Source organism: Gadus macrocephalus, chromosome 20, assembly GCF_031168955.1.
Source record: "Gadus macrocephalus chromosome 20, ASM3116895v1".
NCBI lineage: Eukaryota > Metazoa > Chordata > Actinopteri > Gadiformes > Gadidae > Gadus > Gadus macrocephalus.
The window spans coordinates 18,246,814-18,272,232 of NC_082401.1; the positions used below are offsets into that span (position 1 = coordinate 18,246,814).

At 39.6% G+C, this 25,419-nt stretch overlaps 1 protein-coding gene across 1 annotated transcript; it reads left to right on the forward strand.

Moving 5' to 3' along the window:
* The first annotated feature begins 112 nt into the window (after positions 1-112).
* Positions 113-22,275, forward strand: ramp1 (receptor activity modifying protein 1). The gene is made up of 2 exons (XM_060039481.1): positions 113-174; positions 20,662-22,275. Exons 1-2 carry the CDS (start codon positions 113-115, stop codon positions 20,915-20,917), a joined length of 318 nt encoding a protein of 105 aa, XP_059895464.1. The 3' UTR covers positions 20,918-22,275.
* Positions 22,276-25,419: the final 3,144 nt, after the last annotated feature.

A 25,419-nucleotide genomic window follows, 5' to 3' on the forward strand; every position in this document is an offset into this window, starting at 1 on the left:
TCTCTCTCTCTCTCTCTCTCAATGTAGATACTAACTGATACTCTCTCTCTCTCTCCCCCCAGCGTGCCAGTGTGTTTGTGTGCTGGGCTGTGGGCCCCACTATGAGTATGCTATGGAGGAGTTCTGCCTGGCCCGGTTTAAACTTGACATGCTGGAAGTGGAGCAGAGCCACTGGTGCCACTGGATGAAACACTGGAGTGAGTGGCAAACACAAACACACACACACACACTCACACACACAAAGATGTATACGCAGTGGCAGAAAATCACACCACATGCACACACAGACAGACTGACCGACAAGTGAACAGGATGCAAACATTGAAAAACACATGTTCACACAAATGTATTGATCACAAACCCACATGCAGACGCACACCCCCCCGTCGTAAACACACATACACACCCACAAACAAACACCTATACATGCAGGCATGCACACCTACACTCTCACACACACACTTGACCTCACACACACAGACACACACACACACACACACACACACACACACACACACACACACACACTTACAGTAACTATGTAAACACCAGATAAGCTTTGTACAAACCTCTTGATAAGCTCCGATGGTCTTGAATCTTCCCCTCCGATGTGGGAGTCTTTCCCTGGCCCGGGGGGATTCTGTTGGTCCCCTTCCAACAGATGATTAAAACCTGGCTTAGAAACGGTGTCAGAACCGGACACGGATGAGTGTGTGAGAGAGAGAGAGATAGAGAGACAGTCGGAGAGAGAGAGAGAGAGAGAGAGAGAGAGAGAGAGAGAGAGAGAGAGAGAGAGAGAGAGAGAGAGAGAGAGAGAGAGAGAGAGAGAGAGAGAGAGAGAGAGAGAGAGAGAGAGAGAGAGATTGTTTGAGAGATTGGGTTTGAACAAAGATGTGGTGACACATTTACGTATTCCAAATGGTAGCGATCAAGAAGCTACGTGCATACATGACACCAATAACACACTAAATAATAAATAGAAGAAGAATGCAGCAGTGCTGTGACACCACACAGCTCTTGCACAGTGGGGTACCTTAAAGCGGATTTATAGTCCCTGTCACACTCAGGGCTGGTGCATTTATAGATGCAGTTTTGCAGTGAAGTTTTTGTGGACACGGAGGTCGCACACTCTGCTTTTGGAGTTTCTAAATGTCAGAGGTGTGCGACAGGCGACAAATCACTGTATGAACCTTGTGCAAAGGAGAGGGATTAGGTCATTCTCAGTTCACGCACGGCGGCTATAAACTTGGTCCAGGCGGCCATCTGTAAAATGGAATCCCTGAAGGTATTGCCGTCTTTTTTTCTCACTCTATCTGTGTGTTTCTGTGCGTGCGTGCGTGTGTGTGTGCGTGCATGCGTACAAGTGACAAATATGTCCTCTTGTACTTGTTGTCACATTTGTTTAAAGGCATTTAAATTCGATTTGTAGAGTGGCGAAATCTTGCCCCTTCCGGTAGAGCGCATGGGACCTATGACGAAAAATATGAATGGGTTTCAATGGAGAGAAATTAATAATTTTCTGGTCTCAGTCTATATATGCCATGGATTACACATATGTTGTTTGTGGATTGAAATTATAATCTTTCATGCAAAGAAAACTAAAAAAATTTGCGAAGAAGTTTGATAATGTTAGGTTTTGTGAAATACAGCCCCTCGCTGTTCTCGACTAGAATGATATACGTCACCACCCGCAATTGGAACTCGAGTACTGACATGGCGATCTCTCTGCTCCACTTCACCGCTTTTTTCCAAGGGGAGGATAAAAGCATCGAAAGAGGTGAAAGTCATTATAAATCGGGGCATATAGAGTTTCAGTTATGCCGATGGGGAGATTGGGAGATTGTCGTTCTTGTCCACGCAAGTCGCAGGGAGCGAGACGTCACATACGAGACGTGTAGTCTTTCTCATTGTGTTTTCTCTAGTCTACAGCCTTTTACTGAACAATTGCAGAATAAACGGTCAGACTCGTGACAAAAGTATAATTTAAATCCACAAAACAACATATGTGTAATCCGGGGCATATAAAGATAATTACTTATGCACTGTATATACAGTAGATAAGATCAGAAAGCCCTTTATGAATCCTAAATAAATTCATGACGACCAATAAAAACAACAGTGTTACTCCTTATGTTTTATTTGACAAAGACAACAGTGTTACCCCTTATGGTTTTTTTCATGACGACCAATAAAAAACAACAGTGTTACCCCTTATGGTTTTTTTCATGACGACCAATAAAAAACAACAGTGTTACCCCTTATGTTTTTTTTCATGACGACCAAAAAAAACGACAGTGTTACCCCTTGTGTTTTTTTTCATGACGACCAAAGTAAAACAACAGTGTTACCCCCTATGTTTTATTTGATAAATATAGACCCTTATGTTTATTTCATGACAGCCGATAAAAAACGACAGTTACCCCTCATGTTTTTTCCATGTTGACCAAAAAAAAACGACAGTGCCACCCCTGACTACGTTTTTGCGGGTATCCAAAAATGAGCTGTTTAAAGTGTTAACCTCCGACCTTAACAATGCACCAACAAGACGTTTTTTTTCATGACGACCAATAAAAAACGACAGTGTTACCCCTTATGTTTTATTTGACAAAGACAACAGTGTTACCCCTTATGTTTTTTTCATGACGACCAATAAAAACAACAGTGTTACCCTTATGTTTTTTTTCATGACGACCAATAAAAACAACAGTGTTACCCCTTATGTTTTTTTTCATGAAGACCAATAAAAACATCAGTGTTACCCCTTAGGTTTTTTTTCATGACGACCAATAAAAAAACACAGTGTTACCCCTTATGTTTTTTTTCATGACGACCAATAAAAAAACACAGTGTTACCCCTTATGTTTTTTTTCATGACGACCAATAAAAAACCACAGTGTTACCCCTTATGTTTTTTTTCATGACGACCAAAGTAAAACAACAGTGTTACCCCTTATGTTTTTTTTCATGACGACCAATAAAAAACAACAGTGTTACCCCTTATATTTTTTTTCATGACGACCAATAAAAAACAACAGTGTTAACCCTTATGTTTTTTTTCATGACGACCAATAAAAAACAACAGTGTTACTTATGTCCAGACATCAACCGGACTTGAACCCCGGTCTCCAGGGGGTTAGGCAGAGTGCACTCCACTGCACCACTGAGGCGGTGACATTACACAATAATAAATCATCAATAAAGAGGATATACATGACATTAAAATGTATGTGTGTATTTCTATTATTTTCCTTATGTTTTTTTTCATGACGACCAATAAAAAACGACAGTGTTACCCCTTATGTTTTATTTGACAAAGACAACAGTGTTACCCCTTATGTTTTTTTCATGACGACCAATAAAAAACCACAGTGTTACCCCTTATGTTTTTTTTCATGACGACCAATAAAAAACCACAGTGTTACCCCTTATGTTTTTTTTCATGACGACCAAAGTAAAACAACAGTGTTACCCCTTATGTTTTTTTTCATGACGACCAATAAAAAACAACAGTGTTACCCCTTATGTTTTTTTTCATGACGACCAATAAAAACAACAGTGTTACCCTTTATGTTTTTTTTCATGCCGACCAATAAAAACAACAGTGTTACCCCTTATGTTTTTTTTCATGAAGACCAATAAAAACATCAGTGTTACCCCTTAGGTTTTTTTTCATGACGACCAATAAAAAAACACAGTGTTACCCCTTATGTTTTTTTTTCATGACGACCAATAAAAAACCACAGTGTTACCCCTTATGTTTTTTTTCATGACGACCAATAAAAAACCACAGTGTTACCCCTTATGTTCTTTTTCATGACGACCAAAGTAAAACAACAGTGTTACCCCTTATGTTTTTTTTCATGACGACCAATAAAAAAAGACAGTGTTACCCCTTATATTTTTTTTCATGACGACCAATAAAAAACAACAGTGTTAACCCTTATGTTTTTTTTCATGACGACCAATAAAAAACAACAGTGTTACTTATGTCCAGACATCAACCAGACTTGAACCCCGGTCTCCAGGGGGTTAGGCAGAGTGCACTCCACTGCACCACTGAGGCGATGACATTACACAATAATAAATCATCAATAAAGAGGATATACATGACATTAAAATGTATGTGTGTATTTCTATTATTTTCCTTATGTTTTTTTTCATGACGACCAATAAAAAACGACAGTTTTTTATGTTTTATTTGACAAAGACAACAGTGTTACCCCTTATGTTTTTTTCATGACGACCAATAAAAAACAACAGTGTTACCCCTTATGGTTTTTTTCATGACGACCAATAAAAAACAACAGTGTTACCCCTTATGTTTTTTTTCATGACGACCAATAAAAACAACAGTGTTACCCCTTATGTTTTTTTTCATGAAGACCAATAAAAACATCAGTGTTACCCCTTAGGTTTTTTTTCATGACGACCAATAAAAAACCACAGTGTTACCCCTCATGTTTTTTTTCATGAAGACCAATAAAAACATCAGTGTTACCCCTTATGTTTTTTTTTCATGAAGACCAATAAAAACATCAGTGTTACCCCTTATGGTTTTTTTCATGACGACCAAAGTAAAACAACAGTGTTAACCCTTATGTTTTTTTTCATGACGACCAATAAAAAAGAACAGTGTTACTTATGTCCAGACATCAACCAGACTTGAACCCCGGTCTCCAGGGGGTTAGGCAGAGTGCACTCCACTGCACCACTGAGGCAATGACATTACATAATAATCAATCATCAATAAAGAGGATATACATGACATGAAAATGTATGTGTGTGTTTCTATTATTTTCCTTATGTTTTTTTTCATGACGACCAATAAAAAACGACAGTGTTACCCCCTATGTTTTATTTGACAAAGACAACAGTGTTACCCCTTATGTTTTTTTCATGACGACCAATAAAAAACAACAGTGTTACCCCTTATGGTTTTTTTCATAACGACCAATAAAAAACAACAGTGTCACACCTTATGTTTTTTTTCATGACGACCAATAAAAACAACAGTGTTACCCCTTATGTTTTTTTTCATGACGACCAATAAAAAACGACAGTGTTACCCCTTATGTTTTTTTTCATGAAGACCAATAAAAACATCAGTGTTACCCCTTAGGTTTTTTTTCATGACGACCAATAAAAAAACACAGTGTTACCCCTTATGTTTTTTTTCATGACGACCAATAAAAAAACAACAGTGTTACCCCTTATGTTTTTTTTCATGACGACCAATAAAAAAGAACAGTGTTACTTATGTCATGACATCAACCGGACTTGAACCCCGGTCTCCAGGGGGTTAGGCAGAGTGCACTCCACTGCACCACTGAGGCGATGACATTACACATTAATCAATCATCAATAAAGAGGATATACATGACATTAAAATGTATGTGTGTATTTCTATTATTTTCCTTATGTTTTTTTTCATGACGACCAATAAAAAACAACAGTGTTACCCCTTATGTTTTATTTGACAAAGACAACAGTGTTACCCCTTATGTTTTTTTCATGACGACCAATAAAAAACAACAGTGTTACCCCTTATGTTTTTTTTCATGACGACCAATAAAAACAACAATGTTACCCCTTATGTTCTTTTTCATGACGACCAAAAAAAACGACAGTGTTACCCCTTATGTTTTTTTTCATGAAGACCAATAAAAACATCAGTGTTACCCCTTAGGTTTTTTTTCATGACGACCAATAAAAAAACACAGTGTTACCCCTTATGTTTTTTTTCCAGGACGACCAATAAAAAACCACAGTGTTACCCCTTATGTTTTTTTTCATGACGACCAATAAAAAACATCCGTGTTACCCCTTATGTTTTTTTTCATGACGACCAAAGTAAAACAACAGTGTTACCCCTTATGTTTTTTTTCATGACGACCAATAAAAAACGACAGTGTTACCCCTTATGTTTTATTTGACAAAGACAACAGTGTTACCCCTTATGTTCTTTTTCATGACGACCAAAGTAAAACAACAGTGTTACCCCTTATGTTTTTTTTCATGACGACCAATAAAAAACAACAGTGTTACCCCTTATATTTTTTTTCATGACGACCAATAAAAAACAACAGTGTTAACCCTTATGTTTTTTTTCATGACGACCAATAAAAAACAACAGTGTTACTTATGTCCAGACATCAACCAGACTTGAACCCCGGTCTCCAGGGGGTTAGGCAGAGTGCACTCCACTGCACCACTGAGGCGATGACATTACACAATAATAAATCATCAATAAAGAGGATATACATGACATTAAAATGTATGTGTGTGTTTCTATTATTTTCCTTATGTTTTTTTTCATGACGACCAATAAAAAACGACAGTTTTTTATGTTTTATTTGACAAAGACAACAGTGTTACCCCTTATGTTTTTTTCATGACGACCAATAAAAAACAACAGTGTTACCCCTTATGGTTTTTTTCATGACGACCAATAAAAAACAACAGTGTTACCCCTTATGTTTTTTTTCATGACGACCAATAAAAACAACAGTGTTACCCCTTATGTTTTTTTTCATGAAGACCAATAAAAACATCAGTTGTGGCAACCCCGATCGTCGGCGGCTGAGGTTTCCAGGGGAGATGGACCAAACAAGGCGTAGGTTAACGTTCGTTTATTTCGGTTAACCACTCATGCAAAAAAAGGAACAAAGGAGTGAACTCAGGTTCTTCCTGGTCTGGGAATAAAGGACACCGCGCCGGGTCTGGTCCTGCTGCGGGGGGCGGGGTCTCGATCCCCGGCGTCTTCGGCGGCTTAGTCCTGGGGGGAAGCGTATTGGTATTGGCATTAGCGGGGGTTCGGGTAATCTCCACCCACTGCGTCTTTCCCGTTCGGTCGCGTTCCCCTGACTGGTGTCCACGCGGCCGTTAAGTCCCCTCCGCTGTCTTGCTCCGCCGGGTGCTCCGCATCTCCGTGATTGCGCGGGTGCGCTCGATGCTCCCTCCCGCATCGCTGCGCCGAGCGGCACATATCTCCCCCTGACTACCTGCCCGCGGAGAGGGCGCTGGCGGGGCTCGAACTCCTCCGTTGGATCGGGGTTGCCACACAGTGTTACCCCTTAGGTTTTTTTTCATGACGACCAATAAAAAACCACAGTGTTACCCCTTATGTTTTTTTTCATGAAGACCAATAAAAACATCAGTGTTACCCCTTATGTTTTTTTTTCATGAAGACCAATAAAAACATCAGTGTTACCCCTTATGGTTTTTTTCATGACGACCAAAGTAAAACAACAGTGTTACCCCTTATGTTTTTTTTCATGACGACCAATAAAAAACAACAGTGTTACCCCTTATGGTTTTTTTCATGACGACCAATAAAAAACAACAGTGTTAACCCTTATGTTTTTTTTCATGACGACCAATAAAAAAAGAACAGTTTTACTTATGTCCAGACATCAACCGGACTTGAACCCCGGTCTCCAGGGGGTTGGGCAGAGTGCACTCCACTGCACCACTGAGGCAATGACATTACACAATAATCAATCATCAATAAAGAGGATATACATGACATTAAAATGTATGTGTGTGTTTCTATTATTTTCCTTATGTTTTTTTTCATGACGACCAATAAAAAACGACAGTGTTACCCCCTATGTTTTATTTGACAAAGACAACAGTGTTACCCCTTATGTTTTTTTCATGACGACCAATAAAAAACAACAGTGTTACCCCTTATGGTTTTTTTCATGACGACCAATAAAAAACAACAGTGTCACACCTTATGTTTTTTTTCATGACGACCAATAAAAACAACAGTGTTACCCCTTATGTTTTTTTTCATGACGACCAATAAAAACAACAATGTTACCCCTTATGTTTTTTTTCATGACGACCAAAAAAAAACGACAGTGTTACCCCTTATGTTTTTTTTCATGAAGACCAATAAAAACATCAGTGTTACCCCTTAGGTTTTTTTTCATGACGACCAATAAAAAAACACAGTGTTACCCCTTATGTTTTTTTTTCAGGACGACCAATAAAAAACCACAGTGTTACCCCTTATGTTTTTTTTCATGACGACCAATAAAAAACATCCGTGTTACCCCTTATGTTTTTTTTCATGACGACCAAAGTAAAACAACAGTGTTACCCCTTATGTTTTTTTTCATGACGACCGATAAAAAACGACAGTGTTACCCCTTATGTTTTATTTGACAAAGACAACAGTGTTACCCCTTATGTTTTTTTCATGACGACCAATAAAAAACAACAGTGTTACCTCTTATGTTTTTTTTCATGACGACCAATAAAAAACAACAGTGTTTCTTATGTCCAGACATCAACCGGACTTGAACCCCGGTCTCCAGGGGGTTAGGCAGAGTGCACTCCACTGCACCACTGAGGCAATGACATTGCACAATAATCAATCATCAATAAAGAGGATATACATGACATTAAAATGTATGTGTGTATTTCTATTATTTTCCTTATGTTTTTTTTCATGACGACCAATAAAAAACGACAGTGTTACCCCTTATGTTTTATTTGACAAAGACAACAGTGTTACCCCTTATGTTTTTTTCATGACGACCAATAAAAAACAACAGTGTTACCCCTTATGTTTTTTTTCATGACGACCAATAAAAAACAACAGTGTTACCCCCTATGTTTTTTTTCATGACGACCAATAAAAACAACAGTGTTACCCCTTATGTTTTTTTTCCTGACGACCCATAAAAAACGACCCCTTATGTTTTTTTTCATGAAGTCCAATAAAAACATCAGTGTTACCCCATAGGTTTTTTTTCATGACGACCAATAAAAAAACACAGTGTTACCCCTTATGGTTTTTTTTCATGACGACCAATAAAAAACCACGGTGTTACCCCTTATGTTTTTTTTCATGACGACCAATAAAAAACATCCGTGTTACCCCTTATGTTCTTTTTCATGACGACCAAAGTAAAACAACAGTGTTACCCCTTATGTTTTTTTTCATGACGACCAATAAAAAACAACAGTGTTACCCCTTATGCTTTTTTTCATGACGACCAATAAAAAACGACAGTGTTACTTATGTCCAGACATCAAACGGACTTGAACCCCGGTCTCCAGGGGGTTAGGCAGAGTGCACTCCACTGCACCACTGAGGCGATGACATTACACAATAATCAATCTTCAATAAAGAGGATATACATGACATTAAAATGTATGTGTGTATTTCTATTATTTTCCTTATGTTTTTTTTCATGACGACCAAAGTAAAACAAGTGTTACCCCTTATGTTTTATTTGACAAAGACAACAGTGTTACCCCTTATGTTTTTTTCATGACGACCAATAAAAAACAACAGTGTTACCCCTTATGGTTTTTTTCATGACGACCAATAAAAAACAACAGTGTTACCCCTTATGTTTTTTTTCATGACGACCAATAAAAACAACAGTGTTACCCCTTATGTTTTTTTTCATGACGACCAATAAAAAACAACAGTGTTACCCCTTATGGTTTTTTTCATGACGACCAATAAAAAACAACAGTGTTACCCCTTATGGTTTTTTTCATGACGACCAATAAAAAACAACAGTGTTCCCCCTTATGTTTTTTTTCATGACAACCAATAAAAACAACAGTGTTACCCCTTATGTTTTTTTTCATGACGACCAATTAAAAACGACGGTGTTACCCCTTATGTTTTTTTTCATGAAGACCAATAAAAACATCAGTGTTACCCCTTAGGTTTTTTTTCATGACGACCAATAAAAAAACACAGTGTTACCCCTTATGTTTTTTTTTCATGACGACCAATAAAAAACCACAGTGTTACCCCTTATGTTTTTTTTCATGACGACCAATAAAAAACATCCGTGTTACCCCTTATATTTTTTTTCATGACGACCAAAGTAAAACAACAGTGTTGCCCCTTATGTTTTTTTTCATGACGACCAATAAAAAACAACAGTGTTACCCCTTATGTTTTTTTTCATGACGACCAATAAAAAACCACAGTGTTACCCCTTATGTTTTTTTTCATGACGACCAATAAAAACAACAGTGTTACTCCTTATGTTTTATTTGACAAAGACAACAGTGTTACCCCTTATGTTTTTTTTCATGACGACCAATAAAAAACATCCGTGTTACCCCTTATGTTTTTTTTCATGACGACCAAAGTAAAACAACAGTGTTGCCCCTTATGTTTTTTTTCATGACGACCAATAAAAAACAACAGTGTTACCCCTTATGTTTTTTTTCATGACGACCAATAAAAAACAACAGTGTTACTTATGTCCTTACGTTTTTTTTCATGACGACCAATAAAAACAACAGTGTTACTCCTTATGTTTTATTTGACAAAGACAACAGTGTTACCCCTTATGTTTTTTTTCATGACGACCAATAAAAAACAACAGTGTTACCCCTTATGTTTTTTTTCATGACGACCAATAAAAAACATCCGTGTTACCCCTTATGTTTTTTTTCATGACGACCAAAGTAAAACAACAGTGTTGCCCCTTATGTTTTTTTTCATGACGACCAATAAAAAACAACAGTGTTACCCCTTATGTTTTTTTTCATGACGACCAATAAAAAACAACAGTGTTACTTATGTCCTTATGTTTTTTTTCATGACGACCAATAAAAACAACAGTGTTACTCCTTATGTTTTATTTGACAAAGACAACAGTGTTACCCCTTATGTTTTTTTTCATGACGACCAATAAAAAACAACAGTGTTACCCCTTATGTTTTTTTTCATGACGACCAATAAAAAACAACAGTGTTACCCCTTATGTTTTTTTTCATGACGACCAATAAAAAACAACAGTGTTACTTATGTCCTTACGTTTTTTTTCATGACGACCAATAAAAACAACAGTGTTACTCCTTATGTTTTATTTGACAAAGACAACAGTGTTACCCCTTATGTTTTTTTTCATGACGACCAATAAAAAACAACAGTGTTACCCCTTATGTTTTTTTTCATGACGACCAATAAAAAACATCCGTGTTACCCCTTATGTTTTTTTTCATGACGACCAAAGTAAAACAACAGTGTTGCCCCTTATGTTTTTTTTCATGACGACCAATAAAAAACAACAGTGTTACCCCTTATGTTTTTTTTCATGACGACCAATAAAAAACAACAGTGTTACTTATGTCCTTATGTTTTTTTTCATGACGACCAATAAAAACAACAGTGTTACTCCTTATGTTTTATTTGACAAAGACAACAGTGTTACCCCTTATGTTTTTTTTCATGACGACCAATAAAAAACAACAGTGTTACCCCTTATGTTTTTTTTCATGACGACCAATAAAAAACAACAGTGTTACCCCTTATGTTTTTTTTCATGACGACCAATAAAAAACGACAGTGTTACCCCTTATGTTTTTTTTTCATGACGACCAATAATAAACGACAGTGTTACCCCTTATGTTTTTTTTTCATGACGACCAATAAAAAACCACAGTGTTAACCCTTATGTTTTTTTTCATGACGAGTCTTTTCTCCATTGAAACCCATTCATATTTTTCGATCTCATATGTCCCATGGGCTTTATCGGAAGGGGTGTGACTTCGCCACTGCGCTCTTAACTCTTTATTTGTATCTATCGATTTTCTGTGAAAGGTTTAAAAATGGACCCTGGAAAAAAGTCTCTCTCTCTCTCTCTCTCTCTCTCTCTCTCTCTCTCTCTCTCTCTCTCTCTCTCTCTCTCTCTCTCTCTCTCTCTCTCTCTCTCTCTCTCTCTCTCTCTCTCTCTCTCTCTGTCTCTCTCTCTCTCTCTCTCTCTCTCTCAACTAGGTCATAATTTTGAGACTCAACTTCCCACAGAAAATTTCTTTGTTGGCTTGATAGATAGGGGCTTTATAAATAAACCAAATTCACAATGTGTTTTTCTAATATCTTATGATTTACCATAATTTAGTATTTTCTTTTTGCTAAGACTTTTGGATGGGAACTTTTTATCAAGATGGATTTGATCTCTGTTCACTCCCCTTGGCAATAGTGGAACATCAATAGTGTATGTTAGTTACAATTAAAAAACTTTAACGACAGTTCACCAATTGACACTGCAAATGGATTCATTATGAACATCACACAATAGTGAATAAGTACTGAATAAATACAAACTCTCGAAGGACATTTTTTTAAATATTCCAGTGCTGGTTATGAGCCTTTGAGATAAAAAGATTGGTAGTTGTGTTTGTGGACATGAAGACGAGGAGTTGTTGAGCAGGCTCAGACGCCGACCTTCAGGACCGGGAGTGTAGAGGAGGAACATTGCGCTCTGTTTTCTTAACCTTAGGCAGGAGGTATCTTTTATTACAGTTTTTTCCTATCGTTTTCGGTCATGTACCCATACTATGGTCACTTTTCCCTATCACTTAACACAGTGGGCTTTAGAGACACACACCTCTGCATATCTGTTAACCTTTGGTGCAAAATGCACTACAACAACCACACCACAAACAATGCTGCCATAACTTAACACATGTTTCCTCTCAGAACACTATGACCTAAAAAACACTAACATCTTGAAGCATTGCCAATTGCATATATAAAATGTTGCTGTGTCCTCCAGTTTGGCATAGATTTCCTGTAGTGTTGCATTGAAAAAAAGAGAAAAAACACAGACAAACACTTCTTTGGACTACAGTAATAAAGTTTGTAATATTACAGTATGACAATCCAAGCCAAGTATCTGCTGACAGTGTTCATATGTCGGTTTACCTCCCACAAAAGATGTCACAATTGAGTGTGGTAAATGTACTGTAATTGTAAATACAGTAAATACTGTAAGTGTTTTATGAGAAACTGAGAATAACAATTTTCAGTTTTTGTAATGCAAATTACATACAGTAAGTACGTAATATATGATCCAGAAACAAATCACAAACACAACAGTTTTTTTCACTGTGCTTTACTTTTTGGAGATTTTGTGTTACACAAAACAGAAAATACATTACAAAGTCAAAAAATAAATAAACTATAAACTAAATATTTTTTCTTATTCAAACATGGAACTTCATTTGTCTGTCCAAATGCAGCATCTTTCCATCTACAGTGATCTAAATTACTGATAAGTTAGGTTTTGAACAGAAAGTTCACTGTTTTGAACAGAGTATCTAAACATTGGTAAAATATGCTGTAGTTCCACAGCGTTTTGCCGGTAGTGAACATTGACTGGGGCAGGTATCCATGAAATTTGGAAGAAGGCGTCATTGCCAGCATTTGTATCTTAGCATAGGGGCAAGTAACCACAGTTTGGTTCACATGGTCTACTGGTATGCTCACTGTGTGAAGTGTTTAGGGAATGTGAACATGGTTTAGGTAAATTGCCTAAAACGATAGGAAAAAACTGTATTTAGGAGCTTGACATTTGCTCCTCGGTTTCTATCAGAGCTGTATTTTACACAGAACACAGAACGACACTGACCTATAGCACTCTGTGCAGTTAAATGGGGATGTGTGTGTGTGTGTGTGTGTGTGTGTGTGTGTGTGTGTGTGTGTGTGTGTGCGTGTGTGTGTGTGTGTGTGTGTCTATCTGTGTGTGTGTGTGTGTGTGTGTGTGTGTGTGTGTGTGTGTGTGTGTGTCTATCTATGTGTGTGTGTGTGTGTGTGTGTCTATCTCTGTGTGTGTGTGTGTGTGTGTGTGTGTGTCTATCTGTGTGTGTGTGTGTGTGTGTGTCTATCTGTGTGTGTGTGTGTGTCTATCTGTGTGTGTGCGTGTGTGTGTGTGTGTGTGTGTGTTTGTATGTTAAACAGGAATGGACGTCATCATCGGAAGCTATGGACAACCAAAAGCAATAAAAAGGTGTTAGGTATGTATGAGTGTGTGCGTACGTGTGTGGGTGAGTGTTACCTTGGGGATTCGCAATAGGAGATAAAGCTCAGAGAGAATAGGCTTTATTGGAAGAGACAGAAGATGAAAGATCCATTGCTTACAGTTTTTTCCTATCGTTTTAGGCAATTTACCTAAACCATGTTCACATTCCCTAAACACTTCACACAGTGAGCATACCAGTAGACCATGTGAACCAAACTGTGGTTACTTGCCCCTATGCTAAGATACAAATGCTGGCAATGACGCCTTCTTCCAAATTTCATGGATACCTGCCCCAGTCAATGTTCACTACCGGCAAAACGCTGTGGAACTACAGCATATTTTACCAATGTTTAGATACTCTGTTCAAAACAGTGAACTTTCTGTTCAAAACCTAACTTATCAGTAATTTAGATCACTGTAGATGGAAAGATGCTGCATTTGGACAGACAAATGAAGTTACATGTTTGAATAAGAAAAAATATTTAGTTTATAGTTTATTTATTTTTTGACTTTGTAATGTATTTTCTGTTTTGTGTAACACAAAATCTCCAAAAAGTAAAGCACAGTGAAAAAAACTGTTGTGTTTGTGATTTGTTTCTGGATCATATATTACGTACTTACTGTATGTAATTTGCATTACAAAAACTGAAAATTGTTATTCTCAGTTTCTCATAAAACACTTACAGTATTTACTGTATTTACAATTACAGTACATTTACCACACTCAATTGTGACATCTTTTGTGGGAGGTAAACCGACATATGAACACTGTCAGCAGATACTTGGCTTGGATTGTCATACTGTAATATTACAAACTTTATTACTGTAGTCCAAAGAAGTGTTTGTCTGTGTTTTTTCTCTTTTTTTCAATGCAACACTACAGGAAATCTATGCCAAACTGGAGGACACAGCAACATTTTATATATGCAATTGGCAATGCTTCAAGATGTTAGTGTTTTTTAGGTCATAGTGTTCTGAGAGGAAACATGTGTTAAGTTATGGCAGCATTGTTTGTGGTGTGGTTGTTGTAGTGCATTTTGCACCAAAGGTTAACAGATATGCAGAGGTGTGTGTCTCTAAAGCCCACTGTGTTAAGTGATAGGGAAAAGTGACCATAGTATGGGTACATGACCGAAAACGATAGGAAAAAACTGTAACTGTGCGATGTGCTCCTCACTACAAGACAAAGGAACCAAACCGCCATTTTAGCCTGTTTGATTAGAAAACACAAACAGCACAACCACGGTTGAGAAACCTCCACAAATTAGCAGTTTTCTCGTGGCTGGCAGCAGTTCCAAAAGCAGCAAGATAATCCGATGGCCTCCTCGACGTTCCGACCCCCTTCTGTGCTCTGGAGGCGATGTCAATAATCACAGACCAATGGACCGTTCAAATAACACATCCACGTTCAGGATCTGTTGTTATCTTTCCACGCCATCGCGCCCGTTACTCCCCCACGGACCGGTTCATCACGCGCAGTCATTGACCCATTCACTCACTCTCTCATCCACTCCTTCCCTCTTTCAAGCAATTCACACATTCACTCCTTCACTCCTTCACTCTTTCACTCACTCACTCAGTCACAAATTTCATTCACAACATTCCTTTTAAACGATGATGAAGACTAATCTGACTGTCCATGCTTGACCTAAAATACCTCCAGACATTCAAATGAGGCAAATACCTCTTGGCAAACTGTTAATATGAGCTATTATCATATAATAAGGGCTTAACATGAGATACGTAGCATCAGGGGTTGATTGAGACTAATTAGGAATAATTAAGACAGATATTTCTGCACTCTCCAGTTGTCGTGGTAGCCTCCCAGGGGTGGTGAAGCAGAGATAACTGTGAGTCATCCCTCTGGTGTGTTTTCCCTCTTCTACCCCCATATGGTTGGCTTTGGGTCCTGGAAAGTCATTAGCAAAACATTGCTAATGCTGACACGAATTACATCCTACGCCGGTTGAAATGCTTCATTAAATCAGAGTCTTTTGCCCTCCCCCCAGCACACTTGCTATGTTATGAGCAAAAGACGTGTTTCCCTGATCTCAGTTGATACAAATGTAGGAAGACGCATTTGAGTGTTGAAGTGGTGAGCTGGAGAAGGCTTGATGATTAAAATGAGGACGTGTTAGCAGTGGGCGGTCGTCCAATACCAGCATGGCTATTGCTTTAAATCTATTCACATTTAGGGCGTTTAGCCTTTATCCAAAGCGACTTACAACGGTTCATAAACCCATTCACACACTGACGGGAGAATTGACCATGCGATCGGAAGCAGTTAGGGTTATGTGCCTTGCTCAGGGGCTCCTCGACACTCGGCTATGAGGAGACGAGGATCGAACTACCTGAGTAGTAGCCCCTTTGGTAGATGCTGCCGTCCCAACCAATTAATGAATTGATAAATTAAAGAAAGAAAATGGCATCTACCAAAGTTAGCACTGCATAAAAGCGTAAGGAATTCAAAAGGTGTTCAGTTGGTGGCCATCAGCAACCCCACTGCTAAATGCCACTTAACCATACAAACTTTGGTGGCTTTGGTCCCACTAAACAGGTTCTAAAATTGAAAAAAAAAGGATGTTCAGATTAATACGATCATGATAAAATAGCAAACAATACCGTACCAGCCTCCCCTCTTGCCCTGACCGTAATAAGAGGGCAGAACCTAGATGAACGGTTCATGTAGTCAGCCTGAGGTCAGCGGCTTCTGAAAAAACACTTTACATTTGTGCAAAAGTGAAATTGTGTTGGGGCCATCCTGCTCTGCCTCCTGCCGTGGTCCACTTATGGGTCGCTACCCACAGTTTGAGCACCGCTGCTCTACACAGGCTGGGGGTCCCTGTAGAGGCAGAACAGACAGACAGACAGACAGACAGACAGACAGACAGACAGACAGACCAACAGACAGACAGACCGACAGACAGACAGACAGACCGCCTACTGACCTCATCTCTTAACCCAGCAAACCATGTGTGAGGGATGGAATCTTCATCGCTTAAGTGGTCCTTTCAAGACTGAAGACTGGGAGAACTGTGTGTGTGTGTGTGTGTATTTTTGTGCGCGCCTGTTACTTGTGCTACAAGGGAGAAAAGTCCCGTTAAGCTGCATTCTCCCACGACTGCCCAGCGTGAGACATACGAGCCGTGTGTGTGTTGGCGTGGGTGCTTCGTAGTGCTGGAGACGGCTTAAGGCAGTGGTTCCCAACCATGAGGCCAGGACTCCACTTGGGGTCGCCTGACATACATTACATTAACATTTACCTTTAGGGCATTTAGCAGACGCTTTTATCCAAAGCGACTTACGATAAGTACATTTGTCGGAAGAAAAGCGACATGGGGGCGCTGGAGATTGCGACCCCATTTGTGTATCAGAGCTTATTTTAAAGGGTATCATAGAAGCTCTGTGTGTATTTACTGATAGCCCTGATGATTCAAAGCAAGGAGCAAAACACTTGGTGTATAGGGGAGTGAGTCAGTGACATTTACGTACATTAATACGGGTAGATATTCAATGGGTGAAAACAATTTGTGATGATGCAGATGTACGTAAGCTACAGTTGCGCTCACAAATATATTTAGAGCTAGAAATGGGGCCACGGGCCAAATAAAGTTTTGGAACCAGTGGCCTACTGTGTAAAGCGCTAGCACATTATGGAGTGATAGACCTGCAACAGGCTGGTGTTTTTTAATGTTCACAAGCAATAAAAAAAACATTTACTCTGTTTATCGGGATATTTCAATTTGCGTGTGCGTGTGTGTGTGTGTCTGTGTGTCTGTGTGTCTGTGTGTGTGTAGTGAGTGCAACAGTCCCTTCCTGAATGTGAACGGCGGATGTAAGCGATCCCAGACCAGAGTACAAACGGCTGCGATCAGATGGCTACAGGGTTACAAGTAAACAGCAGACATGGTACACCTCCACGAGGAGCTCTGCTCACCTCAGACGGAACGCTGGACATTAGAGGCGGTCGGATGTGATGGTTTAGTGGAGAGGGTGTTTGACTCCCAGCCAAGAGGTTGTGGGTTGCGAACCCCATGTCAGTTCAGACTGTATCCAAACAGGGTTCAGACATTATTAAGACTGGGTTAAGGCTACGTCCAGACTGTACGTGTACAGAATTCAAACAGGGTTTAGACTGTGTTGAAACAGGACTTTGACCTGATTCAAACTGGAAGTCAGACAGTATTCAGAGTATTCAGACTACTCAGACTCTATCCAGGCCTAATTCAAACAAGATTAGAATCGGATGGAGGCTGAATCGAGACTATTTTCAAGATGAATACAAACAGGATTCAGACTGCATTCACTTATACATGTCAACCGAGATGCGAGCTGGCCAGGCGTGCGTGGCTGGCTCATAATCAGCCCCCAGGAACCCAGCAGCCAGACTTATTTCCCGCTTCACCGGAGCGGCCGTCTATGGCGTCGCGGACTCGCGGCGCCCTGTTTACTTATTTATCCCTCCGTCACGTGGCACCGTGCAGTAAGCGGAGCAAATCGCTTTCAACCTCAGCGTTTGGCTCCTGTGATCCGGGTGTCTGTGAAGCACGTGGAGTTGGTTCTTTCAGTTGAATTAAATGTGAACCTCAACACCTGGTAGACGTCCCTCTCTCTACGATCCTTTCTCTTTTCTTCCACCCTGACGTCAATGCTTCCACCCTCTTTTACTTCGTCTGGAGGTTGTTTTGCCCGCTGCTGGAGTCGTGGCGAGGGTATGTGTTTGTTTTGGCCTACGCGTGTGCATCTGTGAGCCTGTGTGTGTGTGTGTGCGCGTGGAGCCCCAGCCACCCGCTCTCTGCTCTCAGTTGATACAGAGATCTGAGCTGATGTGTGGAAAGGGTGTCAGCAGCAGCGCTGGTGAGGTCGGGGGGAAGAGGGAGAGAGAGAGAGAGAGAGAGAGAGAGAGAGAGAGAGAGAGAGAGAGAGAGAGAGAGAGAGAGAGACACACAGAGAGAGAGAGAGAGAGAGAGGGAGAGGGAGAGGGAGAGAGAGAGAGAGAGAGAGAGAGAGAGAGAGAGAGAGAGAGAGAGAGAGACACAGAGAGAGAGAGAGAGAGAGAGAGAGAGAGAGAGGGAGAGGGAGAGAAGGCTCGGCGTTGAGGTCTGAGGTTAAACACGGCTCACTTCTGCTGGCCAAACGTGTTTTACACACAATGTTTTAAAGCCTCCCACACACAGGCACGCACACACTCAAACGCAAACACACTTTCTTCTACTAAACATCTTACATTTTTTGATGTAATGTGTGTGTGTGTGTGTGTGTGTGTGTGTGTGTGTGTGTGTGTGTGTGTGTGTGTGTGTGTGTGTGTGTGTGTGTGTGTGTGCGTACACATACAACATTGCATATATGGCCATGCACCTAACACAGTTAAACACACAAAAATTCTAACTCAGAAACACCCACGTACACCCAGAAGCTCAAACACACACTCACACACAAGCAGGGTCCTCCTTTATCTGCCCTACACATACGTATATTCTGTACCACAGAAACGTTTCAAATAGACTACACAGGAAATGTGAAACGAAGAAATATGAGGGTTTCTTTGTAAATCAATTTCTATGCAATTTCGAAAGTGTGACACAGGAGAAACTATTTCAACTGGCTCTATGTGACGTATAACCTATCTCCTTGTCTTCTAATTTGAAAAAGTTCATTTCAGAACTAAAAACAGTACACTTTTTCTTTACTTTTTGACTAAAAACTACTACAACAGCGATACCCCAAATCGTGTACAAATTAAGACCTCATGCCATTGAGGAACTTGGATTGGCTACCTGTATAGAAGTCATATTGCATCTCAAGTTATACATATACACCACATACAGCAATTAATTATCGAAAGCATTTGGAATGGTAAACCGCAGATCAGAGTTAAATGAATTTGACCTTTATTGAGGCGTTTCAATGGGGACAATTGTTGGTTATTAATGACAACAATTCAGGGTTGATAGACCCTATTGTCGACACAATTGTGTGTATGTGGGTGTGTATTGTGCGTCTGTTGTTTACCGTTTCTGCAGAGATGAATGTTTCTGAATCCATGCTTCTCGTGTGACTCATTGCAATCACTTATTACGGTAACCTCATTCGCTTGAGATCATATGGCCCTTTTTATAGTCAGTAAGACACACACACACACACACACACACACACACACACACACACACACACACACACACACATACTTATTGGCCGTTTGTGATGATTAATTAAACAGTGGTTGACCCTCCTAAACTCGTGCAGTTGCCAATAAGGATAACGTACTAATAAATTATCCTTATGACACATTTTGCTTGAACATATTTCCACATTCTACTTCGACCAATACTTGTACAGAAACTTCCTGAATCTGGTCCAAATTTCCAAATAAACCTGAATCATCTCCTCGTTATCTGATCTCTTTCTGTTAAAATTTGTTTTAAAACATTTGTCGATGCTTTTGGCCTTGATATTATATTGTCAGTGTGGACAAACCAAAATTGGTTTAGCTCACATTGTGATCAGATGAGCGAGGTTGGTCTCGCTTTACTGAGAATATTCTTTGGTATTCAGCTGGAACTTGAAATCCAAGCACAGATCGATCTAAAGAGTTTGTATTCAATTGTAAAGTTTGGTCCCTGTTCCTATCCGACACAAACAATGCCAAACTCTGTTGCTATGCTATAGAGTTGATAACTTGTTAATATTTGCTCTCAAAGTTGCACTTATTAATTTCTGACCACCAGAGGGCATTGGAAATTGCAAAAAAAAAAAATCATACAAAGTGAAACAAGCATGACCATCTTAATTTTTCATGTGTATTCTTTAGTATTTTTGTCATACAAAGAGATTAATACTTTATTATCCTATCTTATCCTATCTCCTCCAGGGCTTACAGTGAGTTGACCAACTGCACCTTCTTGGTGGCACTGAAGATGGGGTGCTTCTGGCCCAACCGGCTGGTGGACGACTTTTTCATCAGGGTCCACAGAGACTACTTCCACGACTGCTCGCTGTCGGGACGCATGCTTAAGGACCCTCCCAACCGCATCCTGGGACCCTTCATCATGGTCCCAGTGATGGTCACCCTGCTCATGACCGCCCTTGTGGTGTGGAGGAGTAAACGCAGTGAAGGGATGGTCTAGGTGGACCATGAAAGAAGGGTGTAAGGAGCTGGTGGGAATGAAACGAAGGCGATGGAACAGGAGGAGGATTTCATCAGAAAGTGCAAGAGAGAGAAGAACAGCCATGCCCTGTTTAATCTAAACAATGACATAGGGCTGATACTCCGTGACCCCGGCAGGCGATCTTGTTTGTTTTTATTTTTCCTTTCCAAGACCAAAGTTGTACCGTTGCATCTCTTAGTCCCACACGATGCCATGCTACTACCTACTGCTCAGACCTCAGTAGGAAGAACAAATGTTTATTTTTGCTTGACCGGTTTTGGGTTTCAACGTATACCATATCGACGGTGGAATGGTATACGTTTGAAAAGAGCAAAACCTGCCGTGTTTATATGCATATATATATTTTTGCAGCCCTACACCGCCAATTTAAACATGATTGTAAGGATGTTTACATTTGATGATGTAATTTAATGCTTAAAGCTCAAAGAATACAGCATACAGGAAACATAGTCCTGGCATAAATATGGTTCACCATTCACTGTAATATTTTATGGTTATCAACTTTCTTTTTCTCATTATTATTATTATTATTATTATTATTATTGTATTTCTAATTGAGTACCAGGAATGAACTGATTGAATGTGTTAACTAACACATCTAAAATGAATGAGTTACAACTCTTGGTCGTCCTTTAAGTTATCCCAGCCAAATCCACCTGTGACAACAAACATATGACGTGGTCCGTTAGAGATGGGGACGTGCACTACCGTGCCACAGCGGTTTGTTGTGAGACGGTGACTCCTGTGGCTTCTTCTACTCATCACCTTGGCATCGGGGGCTGTGCTTCTCTAGAAGTGTGTGACTATTTTTAATAATATTTTGCAAGAAATTCCAAAAAAACAGGTGTGCCCAGAGTTGACATTGAAGCGTCAGCTCTCTGCTTCATGTTGACAGTCAAAGGTCACCATAGGTCACAGACTTTTAGCAGAAACCCCAGAGCAGAGTGGGAAACTGTGGGAGAGCAACATTGGAGCAAGGGAAACATTTAATCTGCTTTGAAAGAAGACGCCGAAACTTCTATCAATGGAAAACCGTTGGATATCCATACAGAAAAATATTTTAACACTTATAATGCCACAGTTCAGTGCATGGACTTCAACCTTGTGTTAATTAAACAAAAATGTCTCCAGATTAAAAGTTTCTGCATTTTGATCTACAGAAACTATCGCTGATGTTACAGTATATGTAACATGTGTATGTTATAATCAATGCTGATAGTTTAGCTATAGCTAAAGCAGGTTGGAAATGTCATTTTGTGTTTGTTGGTTTTGAAAGATGTTTTCATGGCTCATAATAAACTTGCTGGATTCATTTACATGACGTCCTTTACAGATTCTCCAACTAGGTTTCCCTGGCTGACTTGTAATAGTTTGATTAATTGAGTCAGTAATCTAACTAGCTTTTTAAATATATGCATTTATTGAGCAAATATAATAAAAAGAAAAAACAGTTAAGAAAGACGGATGGTCATATCATGAATAAACCACTAGGTCAGCTTTTTATAAAAAAATGTCATGGACTAAGTAATTGCTACTCCTTCAAGTTAAGTAAGTTAAGTCATTCAGTTACTAAGGAATATGAGAGTCTAAAACACTTGTTCCTGTATTATTATTATTATGTCTCCTGCGATCAAAAGTGAAAGTTCTAATTATCGTCACCATCGTCTTTTAACTCAAGATAATTCAGAACACAGAATCTGGCAACCTGTTCTGTATTTAACAGCGTTGCCAGGTGCTATTGTCCCAAATCAGTTCCGCTTTCATCTTGCACTGCCCAGGTTCTGTTGCCTATTGATTCAAACTTCAGAGGGATGGCTGAGTGAGCTGTTTAATAGTTCTCAGTATTAGAGCCAAAAACAATGCAAACGTGGCTTATTAATCATACTTTGTTATATAAAATGGACAAACTATGGATTTTCAAGTACCTCACCATTTCGTCAAATCCAATTATGATGAAAACAGCATAAATACAATGTCAAAACAACTATGATGAATGGGTATAATCTGAGGCATGGGTATGGGCCTTGATAAGATACCTGGGTGGTGTATTTGAGTGACCTTCTTTTGAACAGAGGACACCTACAGGGAAACACCGGCATCAGGCGAGGAGACGGGGATTAGGTATCCAACACAAGGCCCTGCTATACGCATCACAACCAATCAGCATCTTCCAGCTCATCAAAAGACCGCTCTCACGCTAGTTGCACTCCAGAGTAGTAATGCACCTTTTACAGAGCAAAATCTCATGAATTGATTTATAGAACGCTGGCTTGTCTGTGTCTGTGATGTTGATTAGCCACAACAATCCTTCAAAATCAGTGTCCACCCAAATGTATGATGGATAGATCAGCATACACGTTGGTATAGTCCAGTATGGGCAGCAAAGATGATCTACCCATCATATATCTGGGTGTGCAATCCAACGTGTGACAACGTCAGAGTGTTCTTAAACATCATACTTGGTGCTTAAATCAGGGCCCATCAAGGAAAGTCCATATCTTAAGGAAATAAACAAAATATTACATTCGCTAATAATTTAATATGACCAATTAGTGAGGGTGAGGTGTGTGTTATTGCAGGCAGAGCTTGCAACACTCATTTAAGGACCATTCTGTTTAAATGTGTCAAAACAATGGAGCTAATGAAGCAGCCAGATCCATGTCGATGTTAATTGTTTTGGTAGCACCTGACCAGGTGACGATCCATGAATCATGAGCCTTATCTCCAAAATCTCTTATCTCCAAAAGGTCTAATAAATAAACCAAAATCTGTTATCTCAAAAAACTCTCTCTCCAAAACCATTACAAAAATTGGAAAAAAGCCTATATCAAAACAAGATAAATTTACATCAATTTAGAAAAAGTGTTGATTTATGTTTACTCTGCAGCTATGGAAAGAGCCTCAGTCGGATGCTTATGAAAGATTTGGTTGAATTAAATGTTCCATGAGGAGACAGACTTCAGGGTATAAATTATAGCCATGACTCATCAGGCTAAGCAACAAAGCCTCTGGAAATCAGCAGTGATAACACGATGCACCAGGAATACGAGGTTTCATAGATTCTATGTTATAGACTTTATTCAATATAATTAAAATAAACACATTTGAGAGGGAGAGAGATGTATCCACTACATACGTACCTACCAAATCTTGTTGGGGAAATGTCACATACATTTAAATGTACATTTATCCAAAGCAACTTACAACAATTCATACACTCAGCGACAGTGGAGTCAGCCACGCAGGGCGACAGCCAGCTCGTCGGTTGCAGCTCGTCGGTTGCAGTTAGGGTTAGATGTCTTGCTCAGAGACACCACGACACTAAGCTAGGAGGAGCCGGAGATTGAACCTTCTGGTTGCTAGTTCAACCCGCTCACCAGCTCTACCTTCTGAGCTAAGCTGACCCATATACTATGTTATCAGACATCTCAAGGACAGCTGACGTGCTGTAGGGATTCTTCATCATCACAAACACACAGCACATGTCTTTGGAAGATAAGATGAAATAAGATAAGATCGCCCTTCCTTAATCCCAGACGTGAAATCTGGGTATATGCCATAGCCCTTTGCTGTAGGTGTAGCCCTCTGAACAATGTTTATTCAAAACAGTTCTTCCCTTTGAAACGTGGAGAACCGGGGGTTGATCTCGCCGGGCGACGCTGTCAGCTAAAATCAGGTCAGCCTCAATTCCTGCCAGGGATCCAGAGTTCACCAGGTGGAAGAAAGGTCTAGGTTACCAGCAGAAAGATCTAGTTTACCAGCAGAAAGGTCTAGGTTACCAGCAGAAAGGTCTAGTTTACCAGCAGAAAGGTCTAGTTTACCAGGTGGAAGAAAGGTCTAGTTTACCAGGTGGAAGAAAGGTCTAGTTTACCAGCAGAAAGGTCTAATTTACCAGCAGAAAGGTCTAATTTACCAGCAGTGAAAGGTCTAATTTACCAGCAGAAAGGTCTAGTTTACCAGCAGAAAGGTCTAATTTACCAGCAGTGAAAGGTCTAATTTACCAGCAGAAGGGTCTAATTTACCAGCAGAAAGGTCTAGTTTACCAGCAGAAAGGTCTAGTTTGTGTCAATCTTGATACTTGTGAGTGTCTAGAGTGAGTTTATGTTTTTTAAGTTTTTATCGGTTGTAAAATAAGTTAATATCAAATGCTATAGAACGGAAGGTTGGGGAGGGCAGGCTGCCATTGAAATTAGTCCAAAGTTCTAAAATGTTTCAAGTTTTTTAATTAAATCACTGGCTGTATGTGTGTGCGTACAATTTGCTATGGGTGGGTTAAGGGTTTATTAAGTATGTTGATCCTTGTGGCAATATTCTGCCATTTTTGGCAATTAGCAGTAGCCTAGATTCTCTCTCTCTCCCTCTCTCTCTCTCTCTCTCTCTCTCTCTCTCTCTCTCTCTCTCTCTCTCTCTCTCTCTCTCTCTCTCTCTCCCTAACCATCTCCCTCTCCCTCTCTCTCTGC

What these genes read in the sequence shown, in the direction of transcription:
- ramp1 (XM_060039481.1), top strand. Translation starts at nt 113, where the DNA reads ATGGAGGAGTTCTGCCTGGCCCGGTTTAAACTTGACATGCTGGAAGTG. An exon ending in GAAGTGGAGCAGAGCCACTG is followed by an intron (nt 175 to 20,661) that starts GTGCCACTGGAT and finishes TATCTCCTCCAG; the next exon opens with GGCTTACAGTGAGTTGACCA.